Source organism: Bacidia gigantensis, assembly GCF_019456465.1.
Source record: "Bacidia gigantensis strain McMullin 20006 chromosome Unknown contig_175, whole genome shotgun sequence".
Taxonomy (NCBI): Eukaryota; Fungi; Ascomycota; class Lecanoromycetes; order Lecanorales; family Ramalinaceae; genus Bacidia; species Bacidia gigantensis.
Window position 1 is genome coordinate 344869 of NW_025408595.1, and position 16062 is coordinate 360930.

The 16062-nt window shown below is 28.3% G+C and overlaps 2 protein-coding genes across 2 annotated transcripts; both read right to left on the reverse strand.

Moving 5' to 3' along the window:
• Positions 1-878: 878 nt before the first annotated feature.
• On the reverse strand, positions 879-4330 carry KY384_002903 (uncharacterized protein; the record flags this gene model as incomplete). Its single annotated transcript, XM_044811425.1, has 3 exons — positions 879-1623; positions 1674-3600; positions 4258-4330. 3 exons carry the CDS (start codon positions 4328-4330, stop codon positions 879-881), a joined length of 2745 nt encoding a protein of 914 aa, XP_044671701.1.
• Positions 4331-4549: 219 nt separating this feature from the next.
• KY384_002904 (uncharacterized protein) lies at positions 4550-5690 on the reverse strand (the record flags this gene model as incomplete). The annotated part of the gene is made up of 2 exons (XM_044811426.1): positions 4550-5531; positions 5578-5690. 2 exons carry the CDS (start codon positions 5688-5690, stop codon positions 4550-4552), a joined length of 1095 nt encoding a protein of 364 aa, XP_044671702.1.
• Between the last annotated feature and the right edge of the window lie 10372 nt (positions 5691-16062).

The following is a 16062-nucleotide window of genomic DNA, read 5'->3' on the forward strand; positions in this document are numbered from 1 at the left end:
TGACGTCGTGCTCCGTCGAAGAGAACAGAATTCTTCTTGTTCCTGCTCCTCTCACTAGTGTAGCTGTTGTTTTATCTTCCCTTAGTGCCAGTACTGCCACTGCCTCTTCCTATATCTAAGGCGAATCATGGTTGCTTGTGAAAAGACTCGTATTACAATCTCAGGGCATCTTTAAGATGAGTATGTCTCAAATAGTAGAGACGTAGGGACTCGAGGTCATGACTGACAGTTTAATTTCTCTATCATGGCTCGTCTAAAGCTGAAAGCATGAACCATGCTATATGGTATATAATCAAGATGTTGCCGCCCACGTCGGAAAGGTAAAGTGAATCATGGGGAACGATTGTCGGCTGCTCAACATGCGTGATACAGAACCCGTCTTATTCATGTAGCCGCTTCGCTGTTCAAGTTCCTTAGCCATCTTTATAGTAAAAAGATCCTCGAAAAGAGACTCGCTGGGTCTCTGTAGGTTCTCGCAGCATTCGAGGGTGCTATCAGGCTTCAGAGCCGTGAGAATTGCGTTGTATATGTGCCATCCGACTCTTGCTTGTTTCTTGAGTCCCAGCTAGCCTGTCGTTACGGGAGCTTTGGCATGTAATCTAACCATTACCATGGTAGAGATTTGTTGTACGGGGTAGCTTGATGTTCTCCAAATCAAGGATTGCGGGGCGATGGATCGATACTTCCATTGTCATCCCTTCGCTGTATGTGGTAGAGAGTTACTCAGTGCAGCGGCGGAGGCTCTGTCCAGTGACATGTGAAGCACATTTAGAGGAGGGTTAGGATTAGGGTTAGTAGCAGCATCACCTTGCCAACTCATCATTAATAGTTACCATACTATATATATCAGCGATATCACCCCACCGCTTCCTCCTGCTTTACTTCCTTAAACTTCTCCGCCGCCGCAGCACCAGATCTCCCAGTTTCTCTGCATCCCACCTACGCTTTCTCCTCACCTGCCCTCCCACCCCCACCGTCCCATTTCCAGGCACAAACACCCAAACACCCCTAACATTATCCCCCCACCGATCCGCATTATCTTTTCCCACCCCTTTCTCCCCTAAATCCGTTGCGTCAGCTGAGATAAGCGCAGAGCTCTTCCCCCCATACTGATCCGAATAAAGCGCCACCTGCGCCTTACCCCTGAGACCAACCGACTGCACCTTCCCCACCATCCTTGGATCCGTGAGATTGTTTGCGCTCCCAGCGACGAGGCACGCTACACTGCCATACCCGTTTACGTGTTGCGCGAAGCAAGCTCCGTCTGGCGAGGGAGTGTCTGTGGCGATGTGGATGAGCGCGTGTTCGTCGCCCTGCCAGCCTTGCTTGATAATGTCCTGGAAGTTAGAGGGCGGGTCTGGGATCCGGAGGGTTGGGGGCACGTAGTTGTCTTTGTTAGTGAAAGTGATGGACCCGGTGACGCCGGTGATGGAGCTGGCGTCGAAGAATTGGAACCCCCAGTCGCGCATGTTGATGTCGTAAGTGCCCTCTGGGAGACAGAGATTTACCTTGGGAGTGTTGAAGCAGACGCCGTTACTTTCATCATACCCCTTTAAAGGCGCAGGGGCTGGGGCAGGAGGAGGTGATTCAAGCACCGCGACAGCGCCATTGCCGTTTGTAGCGCTCGTGAAAGGGATGGGGCCGCCCTGGGCGAGAGCTTGGCGGTTGCTCACGTCCCAGCTCCAGGAGGCGGTGACGCCGCACGCGATGGTAACGGGGGGCCGGTGTAGATGGTATTGTGTTCTTTGATTTCGTAGCCGCCTGCGACGTCGGCTCTGACAAGGCAGTCGCCACTGCCGTCTGTGTCGATAATATTGATTTCAGATGCGGGTTTCTGGATGACTTGGGTGCTGCCGTCGAGATTGTATTGGGTGATGCTGAGGGGGATTTTGGTAAGATCGAGGGATGGGTAGGCGCGGTGGGAGCATACTTGGGAGGCAACGCCGCGACCGTTGGCGCCGTTGCGGCAGCCGAAGTAGGCACCTGGAATTGTTTCGAAGCATTGGACCATTACTGGGAGGGTGGCTGGGTAGCCTCCTGTACATGCGAGGAGGAAAGCTGCAGATTCCAGGTGGCCCCATTCAGTGAAGACTTTCTCTAATGTACCAGGCCCGTAAAGAACCTCACACTTTGGATCCGGAGTTGCGTTTTGTTCGGTAGGTGTGCGACAGCCTTCGTTGCCCGTCATGGACTTGTTGCCGAACATGCTGAATTGCATGAGCTCGACTTTGTTATCGTTCAGGGGATAGTTTTTGACCTCTTTGATCACAGCTGGCAAGGTGAGAAAGAGTGGAATGAGTGCTAGGTCGGCAAAGACAGCGACTGAGCTTACGAGACCAGCAGTGAATGTTTCAATGGCTGCAGTGGCTACGGAAGCCGCAGTGCCCGCGATGCCAAAAGCTGCCCCCTCCACATCACCATCCTTGAGATCTATGACCAAGAATGTAATGCCTGCGCCAACGTTTGCAGCTGTGCCTGCAGCCAAGCCTGCCTTCGCTGCAACGTCTGCAGAGACTGGATGGGGAATTGCCTTGGTCATCTCCAGCGCTGTAAGCGTTTTACCGTCAAGCTTGCCTATCTGGATCACTCTTTGCTTATTCAGTGAGAGATCGGTGCAGTCTCGTTTCTGTAGACTAGGAAGACCGGCATGTCGCTTTTGAATAGAGCAGGTGCCCTGTAGTGGTTCCAGCTCCATTCCTTGATGGTAGCCGCCCAGCTCAGGGTATGGATTGCCTCCGAGTCGAGCTTGCACTGCATTTTCTCTTGCTTGATTTAATTGATTGGCGGGACTGTCAAACTGAGGCATCATCAAATCAAAATCGCCATCAGGCACATGTAGCCATGCTGAAGGATCGAGATCGGGAGGAGGAGTGAGAGCTCGGGGTTGAGGCTCTGCTATCGCCTGAGGTCCGCAGTCCTCCGCGCAGACTGGTAATCGGTAATTCCGTGAAGTCCCACTCTTCGTCCCATCGGCCTTGAAGTCCTCATACCAGACTCCTTTGTATTCGGGTTTTATCATAGGAAGACCCCTCTCCCGAGATAAAAGAAAAGCCCACTTGTGATTCGCTGCAATGAGTTGATTGAACGATAGACCCGCTCCTAGCGGGCGGTCTAAGTCAGCTGCTGGTAGCAAGCGCTTGACAAGTCTTTGCAAGACAGAGTCGCCGTTGTTGACATCGGTAGGAGTTCGAAGCACAATCGCTGGGTTCTGGGCAATGGCGTTGGCGAAGGGGCCTTTTAGCGACGGAGAAGGGTCCGCGCGTTCAACCAATGTTACAACCTCGTCTGGCATAAGAGTGGTTTGACCAAGGGGAGTCAGGGCTGGAGGTTGATCTTTGCTACGAAGATTGACCATCTGATCGTTGATACTTGTTCCTGTTTCAAACCCTTGAATGTAACCGAAAGAGCCATGTTGATTGGCATTGTTTATAGGCGCTATCTCAGGCCAAAAATTGAAGCCAGGAAAGGCATCGGTAGCTTGAATAGCAATGGCAAAATCCGATCCTGCAACGGGGGCAAATTTGTTGTCCGAAACGTCTAAAGCCCAATCCTCTGGTGGTCTTGGGAATTGAATCAGCCACACAGTCTGCCCGGCAAGTACTATCCTCGATAGTAGTAACGTTAGCGCTACAATATATCCAGCCATATTTTTCCAACTGCGCTTCGAAGTTGCACAAAAGCAGAGCGGAGGTAGATACGGTGCTTTCTCTGCCAGCTCTTATCTATATTCAATATCACTGGGAAGGTGCTATGTGTGGCGTCGAACTGTTGCACGACGAGAATAGACACGCGAGATGGCATCGTTTGTTAGAGGATGCTACAGACAGGCGTCCTGACAGCTGCTGCCGCTTCAGGAACCCTATAGGGCGTCAATGAAACAGGAAGCTAATAGGGTCATTCGAGTCGCCCGCAGCTCAGCAATATTCGCACATTTTTGAGCCATGAAAGATGGAGGTCCAGGTGTCTGGACTGGCCGAACCCATCCTTTCGCACCATGCATCTGACAACGATCTGTCAGTAATACCCTTCTCCGAGTATTCTCCGAAAAGCGTGGGGCCAGACCATGGCCGTTGGCTCGAAGCCCGAGGCCATTCTCAAGCTTGTCTCTGTCCACGGTGTTCTTGATATTGACAGTGAATTTGTTTCATATTTCGCGCATGGTTATTGGCGACACGATGCATAGTCGCAAGCCTCTTGGCCTATTTATGTTCTTCGTCGCTTCATGAGCCGCGCCTAGTCGCTATTTTCGAGGCGTACCGAAACGAGCTAGGTGCTTAAGCAGAATGGTCCGGCCGTGTCTATATTTGTTCTCGTGCGTGGCGTTGCCCATGGTAGGAGCTCCCGGAAAGTCTATATCCTGAGTCCTTCAGATAGGCGCGAGCCAGCGACATCATGACAGGGATCTCCATCGTTGGCTTCAGCGATGGGAAAGCTTCGCAGCTGCTGCCAAATCAAAGCCAACACCAATTCCTGAGTAAATGATTGCGCTCAATTCCGACGGCGCTGGTTGAACGGCGACTCACCTCATGAAGCAGCAACAAGCGAGCCCCTACTCCACCAGCACCTTCCGTACACCCTCCCCAGTACCCAGCTCCTTGTCCCCCTCGCCAGCTCTCTCAACCTCCACCCACGCCCTCCCAACCTCAACCCCACCCCTGACAACAGTGCCTCTACACTCCCGCCATACCCTAACCCCACCAAGACTCCCACCCGCATCCTCATATTTCTTCATCCACACCAAAAGCTCCCTTACCGCCCAACTGACCTCCCACCACTTCATCTCCAGTCTCTTCCCAGGCCAAGCAAAAATCGCAACCCTTACCAGCACACCATCTCTCTCGTACACGAAGGCCCGATTCGTGGTAAGCGTATCAGCTTTTCGCTCAACAGCGACGCGTTTGAAGACCTTCAAGGCAGCGAGGAGAGCATAATGGGGCGAGGGAAGTAGTTGGGCGTTGGAAGTGGGGGAGATGTAGACTTGGGAGCCACGGAACGAATCGGGAGAGGTTTGCTGCTGTCGCTGTGCGATGTCGTCGCGGACGACGAGTTCAGATAAGACGTCATGGGCATCAACATCATTCGGGTCTTTCGATGTATGCGCCCCTACCACCTCCTCTTGTGCTGCATTACCAGCTGCTACCGGTGCCCTCGCGCGTATCGCACCAGCCGAGAGATGAGTCATCCCTTCATTCGGGCGAAAAAGCACGAACTTCGTGCTCGGCACCGCGATCGGATATCCTTCGAGCTTCCTCACAATACCCTCGTACGTCCAAAGAGCGTACTCGACCAAGCTAGCCACAGCCGGGTAGGTAAAGAATTCGACAGTTGTGGTGGTGTTGGTGGGGTCGTGAGATTTGCGGTATTCGGGTTCTGGGGTACCGATTGTATTGAGTGAGTGGTTGAAGAGGCCGTCTGCGCAGGCAAGGTAAATGGATGTGGTCGCGAGGTCTTGGGTAGTGAAATGTAGGGTGAAGGCGAATTGGAAGCTTGCAGGCCAGGGGAGGGGAGATGATGATTCTAGGGTTAGGGAGCTAGGAGTGTAAGATGAGGGTTGGATGAGTGATGAGGATTACTTACACTGCCAATTGGGAAGTCGTGTTTTGTTCTGTGTTGATGCTCTTGATGGGTGACCGTAAGCTTAGGGTAGACGTAGTGGAAGTAATCATTCCCAAAGTTAGCAGAAGCAACATTATTTGGAAGCTGATAACTCAAGAAGACAGGAATGAGAGCAAGAGTGCTGATGTCGAGTTTGAGATGTATGCAATGCTCGCGCATATCGGGCTCCGGGTGAGACATTTCTCGCTGTATGCGTCTTCCAAATATGGCGTATATGCTGTAAGCTCGCGTTGTCATCTTTGTTCTTCGCAACGTCAAGAGCGCAAAGTTGTTTGCGTATCAGTCCTTCCATTATGAGACCTCAGAAGCGGGCAAGTATTGCCCGAAGCATCGTGGAGGACTACGATGAGATGTTGTCGTAGATGAGAGCTGCTAAGAGCTTTCCTTGCAAGCCATTTGAAGCTGGAATTGCCTTGAAGGGGCCCAGGGTACGGTGGCGGGGGCTCTGTTGACTCTGGCCTTCGTGTGCTAGCACTAGCATCGTCGTCGATGCTCCTCTCACGCGTCGTTCTCTCAATAGATCCCTTAGCCCTGCGGGGCACATTTGTTGTAATTTTGTTGCAACTATGCGATGCGGGGCGGAATAACTAATGTCCGGGGCAGCTTATGAATCTTCATATATTAAAGGAACAACTATCAACTAATAACAACTAGTCTATATATATATAGCTTAATATACTTTAAAGGTATATATCTAACTAATCTTTAATAATTATTATTAAATATTATATTTATATAATAGTAATTTACTTTAATAGTAAACTAATAATAAAATATATTAGCTATTTATTATTAAAACCTAAATTATATAATTATAATATTCTTTCTTAAAATTATTTTTTAAATAATAAATAAAAAGTTTAATTTTAATTATAAATATTTAAAATAATTCTTATTTAATAGCTTAGTAAATATATTTATAAACTAGTTTTTTATATTAATATATTTTATTTTTAATAAACTTTTCTATATATATTTATAAATATAATAATATTAAATAGTAATATACTTTATCTTTTAATAGAATTTAAAATTTTTAAAAAAAGTAATATTTTTAAAATTATTATTTTTTAATAAAATAGAATATCTTTTATTAAAACTAATTTTATTAAGCTATTATAAAGCCTATATACTAAATTTACTTTTTTTATAAAATATTCTATATTTAGTTTTAGTTATTAATATAGCTATTATATATTATTTCTAAGTATATTATATATATAATATATTATAATAAGTTATTATATAGTTATAAGTTATTATATAGCTATAAGTTAATTATTTATTTATATAATTATTTATATATAATATATCTATATAATAAATAGTACTAAAGTTTTATAATATAAATATAATTATTAAATTAAGAACTTTTTTTAAGTATTTAAAAACTTTTATTAATAAGTTTATATACTATACTATAGGATTATAATAGAATTAATTAAACTTTAATATTACTAGTATATATTAACTTTTTTATTAAATACTAATATTTATATTAATTATATTGCTTTTTATTTAGCTAAACTTATATAATATTTTTATATTTATTTATAAGAGTACATATAGATTAGGTATTAATAAAACTCTATTATTTAATTAGTTTTTTAATATAAGAAGTCTAATCTACTATAATATAATTATTATAATATATTATTTATAATTAAAAACTCTTATTAATAGTCTAGAATCCATAACTTTAAAATAGTATTTTAAAAATTCTTTAATCTTAATATAAGTTAATTTCTATTTATAGGTAATAATAATATTATTAATATAAAATATAATTAAATATATTTATCTATTATCTATTATTTTTTTAAAGATATAGCTATTTATAAATATAAAAAAGAATTTAAGTTTATTTATAATTTTATAAAATTTAATTACCTAAATATAAGCTAATTACTTTAATTTATATAAACTTTTCTTAAGCTTTAAAACTCTTCCTTTTAATTATTTACTATTTAATATACTTTTTAATAAAAATATAAAAACTTTAATATTAAAGTTACTATTTAAATAAACTATTATAATATTAATAAGGAATACTTATAACTTATATTTTATTATTAAGCTAATAAGTAAATAAAAAAATTTAAATCTAAATATTAATATAAATATTTTAATATAATTGATTCCTTCTTTTTAAATAAATCTATAAGCTATTAGTCTAGCTTTATATTTGTCTATTATATTAGATAATAGGATTTTTTTTAAAAAACCTACTTATAACTTATAAGTTTTTAACTAGCTAGTTTATTAATAATTTCTTAAGTATTATTTAATATAAAAAAATTAAACTTATTTTAAATAGCTTTATTTTAATAAAATAAGTCTATAGAGTTAATTACTTATTTATAAGTAATTAGGTTCTTTTCTACAGAAACTAGGAGCGCTATACTAAATTACTATTTTATACTAAATTACTATTTTCTAAATATATTATTAAAAATATAAGGATTATAAGTTTCCCTATTATATATAGAATAATAAGGTTATTATTTATTATAATTACTATTAATATTAATATTAATATTTATTTTCTTACTAATACTATTTTTAGTTTAATTTTCTAATATAGAAATAAATATTAATAAAAAAGATTAATCTAGTTTTATTCTATTTATTTATATAAATTAAATTTAAATATATTTCTATAGTTACCTTTTCCTCTAATAATCCTTAAAAAAATTATAAAAGAATTATTTTTATTCTCCCTTTAAAAAAAAGACTACTTATATATAGTATTATTATTAATAATAGTTTATATATATTTTAATACTATTAGTTTATCTATAATAATAATTAAAGTAATATTATTATTACTATTTTTAATATTTAAGTTAATTCTATTTATTTATTAAAAAATAAATAATATAATAGGAGTTAAAAGATATATTATAGATATTTCTTCTTTTATATAATAATAATCTTTATTATTAATAAGAATTAATAGTTCTATAATACTTATTAGCGCTTTATTAATCTCTATTAATAAGTATATTGCTATCTAAGTATTAAAAACTTTTATTCTAATAAATATAATTCCTTATTATTTATATAATAAGTAGACTTTAGCTTAAATAATAGAAGCTACTTTAAAATATATATTATCTTTAGCTAGGCTTTTCAGCTTAGATTGCCTCTCCTTTAATATATTATATTTATATAATACTCTAAATATATATTTAAACTTAATTAATGTTTTTTAACCTATTTAGCTATATATAAGATAAAATCTTTTTATTAATAAAAGATAATTTTTAAAATTATTTATATATTTTACTATATAAAGTTAAAATCTATTTAATAAGCTAGTATACTATATTATATACTTTATTATTATTATAATTATTTTATTAAATTATATAATAGTATTATTCTATTTAGGTATATAGTCTATAATATATTCTATTTATATATTTTACTATTTAAAACTATTAATAATAGTAAGAATTTCTTTTATATTATTAAAATATATAAATTATATTATAATTTTTTAACTATTATATTCTTAGTAATTATATTAATTTATTACCCTTATAATAAGCTTCTATATATATTTTTTATTTATTATTAGAAATAGTTTTATATAGCTATATACTTTATTAATAATAAATATAAAATATAGTTTTACTTTAATATGAAAAATTATTATTTACACTTTATATAGCCTTTAAATATTATAGAATAAATATACTTTTACTTCTATTTACTTTTTATATTTATATTTTCTTATATATCTTATATATTTATTATTTTTATATATATTATAGAAAAAGTCTTTAGGAATTTTAAGCTTTTATAGGCTATATATTATATTATATAACTTCTTTATATATATAATACTAGGATATCTAAGTTAGTTATATAGTTTTTTAAACTTATTTCTTTTAACTATAATAGTATTATTTTTAGTTAATCTTATATTATTAATTATTTTTAGTTTTTTAATATTTTCTATATTTTTAGAATTTCCCTTTAAAACTAAGGCAGCTTATATTAGTATATTAGCTAGTAAATATAAGTTATTTACTTTATATCCTATTATAATTAATATACCTTTATATATAATTTCTACTACTTTTTATTAGAATTATATTAAGAATTTAAAGCGTTTTAAAACTAAGATTAATAATAAGTTATATCCTAACTTAAATATATATAAAATATCTTTAATAATATACTTTTTATTATTTACTATTACCTTAATATTCTCTTAATTAAATAATATTAATATTTATTTATTATTAACTTAAATAGTAGCTAAAACTTTATTATATATAATAAAATTAGTTTCTAAAGTTATTATATATTTAGATACTCTTGAATTAATTAATCTATTTTATAAATAAAGCTAAACTAATTAATATAGATTTATTTTTAATCTTTATAACTAAAATATAATTAATTTATTATAGTTTTATATTAAGTTCTATATAACTTAGTATTAACTTATAATCTTTTTTCTTATAATTAAAATAATTAATATCTATATTTTTAGTAATAAAAATATTTAATTTTAATTTAAAGCTTACTTTTTAGCAACTTTAGTATTTTCTATAAAAGACTTATTATTATTAATATTATTAGCTATAGCTATATATAACTTTTTTAATATTAACTTTTTAAATCCTTTTTATTACTTTTTTTATCTAGCTTTTTCTAGTTATTTATTTAAATATTTTTTTTATTTATGAATAAGTTTATTATATTTTTACTAAGTATTTAAAGTACTAGCTAAATTACTATTATAATTATTATTATATATTATATATAGTCTACTATATTATTAGTATTTAATATTCTTTTTAAGTTTATAATTTAACTCTTTTTACTTAATTTAAGTAATATTATACTTATAAGTTATAGTGCCTATTTTTACTACTTTAAATTATTAAATAACTATTTTTATATTAAGCCTATAGAAGAAATAAAAGTAGTAGATTACTATTTTATAATTCTTATTATATTTAAATACTTTAATAATAGCAATTCTAATAGTAATAATACTTTACTTATCCTCTAAGCTAATCTCCTTAATTTAGTTATTTAATTATTTAATTTTCAATACTACTATATCTATAGATTCTTTAGGTTTAGCTTTTATTACTAGTATTTATTATATTAATAAGATAAGTCTAATTATTGCTAATAAGTTATAGACTTTATATTATATATACTAGATTTTTTAATAAAGTATTAATAAAAAAATATAATTTCTATATAGACTCTATAGTATTTTTTAGGAATAGTTTTATAAAAGTATTATATTTTTCTTAATTAATATACTTAATACTAGATATTAGCTTTTATATATATTTGAGTATATAGTTTTATAGTTATTTAAATATAAAGAAATCCTTATTTCTATTAATTACTTTAACTAATTAGTAGTATTTAGTTTTATTATCTTATAAAGTACTTTATTTACTATATCCCTATTAAAAACTTTAAGATTAGAAGTATTTATAAACTACTTTTAAGCTTGCTATCTAAAAACTAAGCTAATAAGATAGTAAATAAGGGATTCTTTAATAAATTTATATAAATAGCTATACTAAAGCTTATCTACCTTTATTACTATATAGTAGCTAGTTTATTTAGGCTTAGAACTTATTATAATTATATAATATAAGGCAGAATATTTAATATCTAGAGCAATTTATAAATCTTTATATATTAAAAGAATAACTATTAACTAATAATAACTAGTTTATATATATATAACTTAATATACTTTAAAAGTATATATTTAACTAATCTTTAATAATTATTACTAAGTATTATATCTATATAGTAGCAATTTACCTTAGTAGTAAACTAGTAGTAAAATATACTAGTTATTTATTACTAAGACCTAGATTATATAATTATAATAAACTTTTCTATTATAAATGTAGTAGTAAACCCTATTATTATAGTTTTTATAATATATTGCCCCTACTACTAGTAAATCTCTTATTACTAAATATTAATATAGTCTAGGTAAATAGTAGGCAAGGAGGCTATAAACTATTAAAGAAAGCTCTTAAGTTATTTTTTATATTTTTTTAAATATTATTATTATTTTTATAATTAAATACTAAATAATTAATAAAAAGTTAATTAAATATAAATTACTATTAGTTTTAGCTTTTCTTTTTATTATAAATTAATTAATAAATAATTTTATTATTAATATTCTTAAAAAAGTTTATTATTTATTAATTATAAATAATAATTTAATATAAATATTAAATAAAAAACTATTACTTTTCTATAATTATTATATTATATAATCTCTTAGAAACTTTTTATATTTATTTTTATTTTATATTTAACTTTTTAGCTTAGACTTCTAATAAGCTTTAATCAAAAATATTAAGAATATAAGAAATTTAAAATATAAAGTATTTTATAATATTTAAATATAAGTAAAAGTAATTTAAATATTATTTTTTAAAAAATCTTTAAAACTTTATTATATAATATATTATATAATAAAATAATATAAACCTTAATTTTTTTAAACTATAGAGTTTTTTAAATATTAAGTAATAAATATAATAAAGCTTTTTAAATATAAGAAAAGATAAGATTAAAAATATTAATTCTTTTATATTTAAATATTTAAATATTAAAATATATTATATAATATTTATAAATATTAATAATCTTATTATATTTAATATATTAATATTATTACTAATTAGCTTATTTATATAGAGTTATATTATCTATTATATTATTACTTTTCTATTTTAAAATTAATAATATTCTTTTTTATAGCCTTATATTTAAGGCTTTTTACTACTTTTTTTTATTTTCTTTATTAATCTTTTACTTAAACTTACTTATATTATCTTTTATTTTTCTATTAATTATAATATTATTAAATACTATTTAGACTAGCTTTATTAATCTTAATAAATATAATAATAAATATTTTAATTAATAAAGTATTAATACTTAGCTTTTCTAAATATAAATTAGAAAAATCTATGTAAAAGAGTAACTAATATATATAAACTAAAAGATCGCTACGCTATATATAGTATAAAGGCTTTAGTTTTAAAAAAATATCTTAAAAGCTAGTTAATAAAGGGGAAAAGGCTTAAAAAGTTTCTTAAGTAAATATAGTTTAAAAACTATAGTAGAATAATAGAGAAAAAGAATATATAGTTATATAATAATATAAATTATTTATAAAGTAATTTCTCTAGTTAAATTAAGCTTAAATTAAGCTTAAAAATAATAAAGAGAAAACTATATAGATATATAATATTATATACTTTTTAAAAAATAATTTCTAAAATTAAACTTAAATTAAACTTAAAAATAATAGAAAAAGAGCTATATAAATATATAATTTTATAAACTTCTTATAAAGTAGTTTCCCTAGCTAAATTAAGTTTAAATTAAGCTTAAAAATAATAATAAAAAAGTTATATAAATATATAATATTATAAGCTATTTGTAAAGTAGTTTCTCTAGCTAAATTAGGCTTAAATTAAGTTTAAAAATAGTAAGAGAAAAGCTATATAAGTATATATTATTATAAGCTATTTGTAAAGTAGTTTTCCTAGCTAAATTAAGCTTAGATTAAGCTTAAAAATAGTAGAGAAAAAGCTATATAGCTAACTAATAATATAAGTTATTTATAAGTCTATCTTTTAAACTAAATTAAACTTAAAAATATTAAAAAAAGAGCTATATATTTAGCTAGCAATAGAAGCTATTTATAAGCTTATTTTTTAGGCTTAAATAGGCTTAAAAATAGTAAGCAAAGAGCTTTATAAATATATAGTATTATAAGCTATTTATAAAATAGTTTTCTAAATTAAATTAAGCTTAAATTAAATTTAAAAATAATAGAAAAAAAGCTAGATAAGTATATATTGTTATAAGCTATTTATAAGTATTTTTTAAACCAAATTAAACTTATAAATAATAGGAAGAAAATTGTATAAATATATGTTATTATAAGCTATTTAAAAGCCTATTTTTTAGGCTAAATTAGGCCTAAAATTAGCTAGAAAAAAACGTATTTTATAAGCTATTTATAAAATATTTTCTATATATTTAAGCTCTTTTCTATTTAGCTAAAAGGCTATTTAGACTTATTAATAGCTATATATAATAACTAAGCTTATTTATATAGAAGTAGGAATAAGAAGAGGAATAGGAGTAAAAGAAGGAGCTTAAATTAAAATAATAATAGTAATTTTAATTCTATATTACTTAATACTTACTATAGGCTATTAAAAGATAATCGTCTTTTTAATTAGTAATAAATATTTAAAATTATAATAGTTATATATATAAGCTTAATAAGACCTTATAATAAATTTTTAAAAATTTTAAACTAATATAAATAATATTAAGGATATTATTAAACTATTAAAATTTAATAGTTAAATACTATTAAGAGCTAAAATTAAAAGCTAATTAGGTTAATATAAATCTTTTTTAACTAATTAAGGCTATTTAGTATAGATTAATTAGGAGTATAGAAAAACTTAATATTAATATATATTAAATTAAATAAATAAAATTAATTAATTAAAATAAAATCTTAATATAAAATAAATATAATATTTTTATAATTTATTATATTTTTCATAATATTATAAAAATTAAAAATCTTTTATAATATTATAAAAATTAAAAATCTTTTATTTAAAAGTATATTAATTTTATTTAAAGGTAATTTTAATTAAATTATTCTTATAATTAAAAATAATAATTATATTAACAAAATTAATATATCTTTATATAATAGCTTTATTTAGCTTTAGTTAATAATTTAAAATTTATATTAAAATATATAGCTTTAAATGAATTTAAAAAAAGTTTATAATATAATTTTTTATAAATAAATATAGCTTTTATTAGAGATTTAGAAACGATTCTCTACTACTTTATAATTAGTCTTTAATCTTTAAAACTCTATACTACTATTAATATAATATTGTTTATAAGTTACTAATATAAATATAAAATTTAGAAAAAAGAAAGAATAATATTTATTAGGAAGAAGCTTTAAAGTTCTATTATAATAATTACCTTAATAATCTAATTATTTAGTAACTTAGTTATCTAGTAATTTAATTATTTAATAAATACTTATAAAACTATTAATTAGTTTTTAAAACATTTATATAAGCTTAAAAGCTAGTAACTAATTATCTTTACTTCTTATAAATTAAACTAAGAAATAGGACTAACTATAACTTTTTAAAAGAGTACTAGAACTTTTATTCTAGTTTAAAGTATTATAAGTCTATAATAAAAGCTATTTCTATATATATATTATTATATACTTTTGTTTAGTAATTAAATTAATTACTTTTAATTATAAACTATTAATAAATATGTAATAAAGTAAATAGCTAGAGCTATAAAGAGGTAAATCTATTAATATAGATTATATTTTATTTATTAACTTAATAAATCTAGATCTAATTAGCTTTTTAGCTAGCTAGTTTATAAGGATATTGCGACCCTAGTATTTAAACTAGTAAATAGTATTAACTAATTTAATTATAAGTATATAGGTTAGTTTTCCTAGAATATAAATAGTAGTTAGAAGATAAATAAAGGTAAGATAATAAAATAGAATTAAGTTATAACTATTTTAATATCTTATAATAAAAAATAAAATTTATATTAAATATAAAGAAATCTATCTAAAGAAGGGAATAAAAAGTTTTATATATATAATTTTATTTAATTTATTTAATAATATTCAACTTTTAATTATTTTAAGCTTACTTAATCTAGAATTTACTTAGTATTTTTAATACTTAAATATATTTAAATACTTTAGCTATCTTTTTTTAGTTATTTTATTTATAATTTAATATAGTTATAGTTTCTATTTTATAATAATTATCTAGTTATATTTATTATATAAAGTTATAATATTATCTCCCTTTTTAATATAATTATTTTTAGTTATTAATTTCTTTTATTATATAATTTTTTTAATTATATTATATAATTTTTTAATAATATAATATTTAATATTATTATTATATTATTATATATTATTATAAGAACTATATTTCTTAAAGTTTTAAATATATAAAAACTAATTAATTAGTTCACTATATTAAGTATAATAAATATAATTAAAAATATAATCTAGCTCCTCCTAAAAAAGAGATAAATAAATAATATAATATTCTTAATAACTTAGATAAATAAAAGCTAACTACTTATTTTAAGTTATTATATATTTATAAAATGAGATAATTTTATTTAAAAAAGCTAAAATAACTAAGTAATTTTAATATAAAAAATATTCTAAAGATAAAAAAAGATAAATAATATAAAAAAGAATACGAATAGTAATTTAATAATATATATCTATTTATTTTAGCTTTTAAATTAAATTTAATAATTAATAATTTCTTTTTTTTTAATAATTATAATATTTCTTTCCCTAATTAATATAAT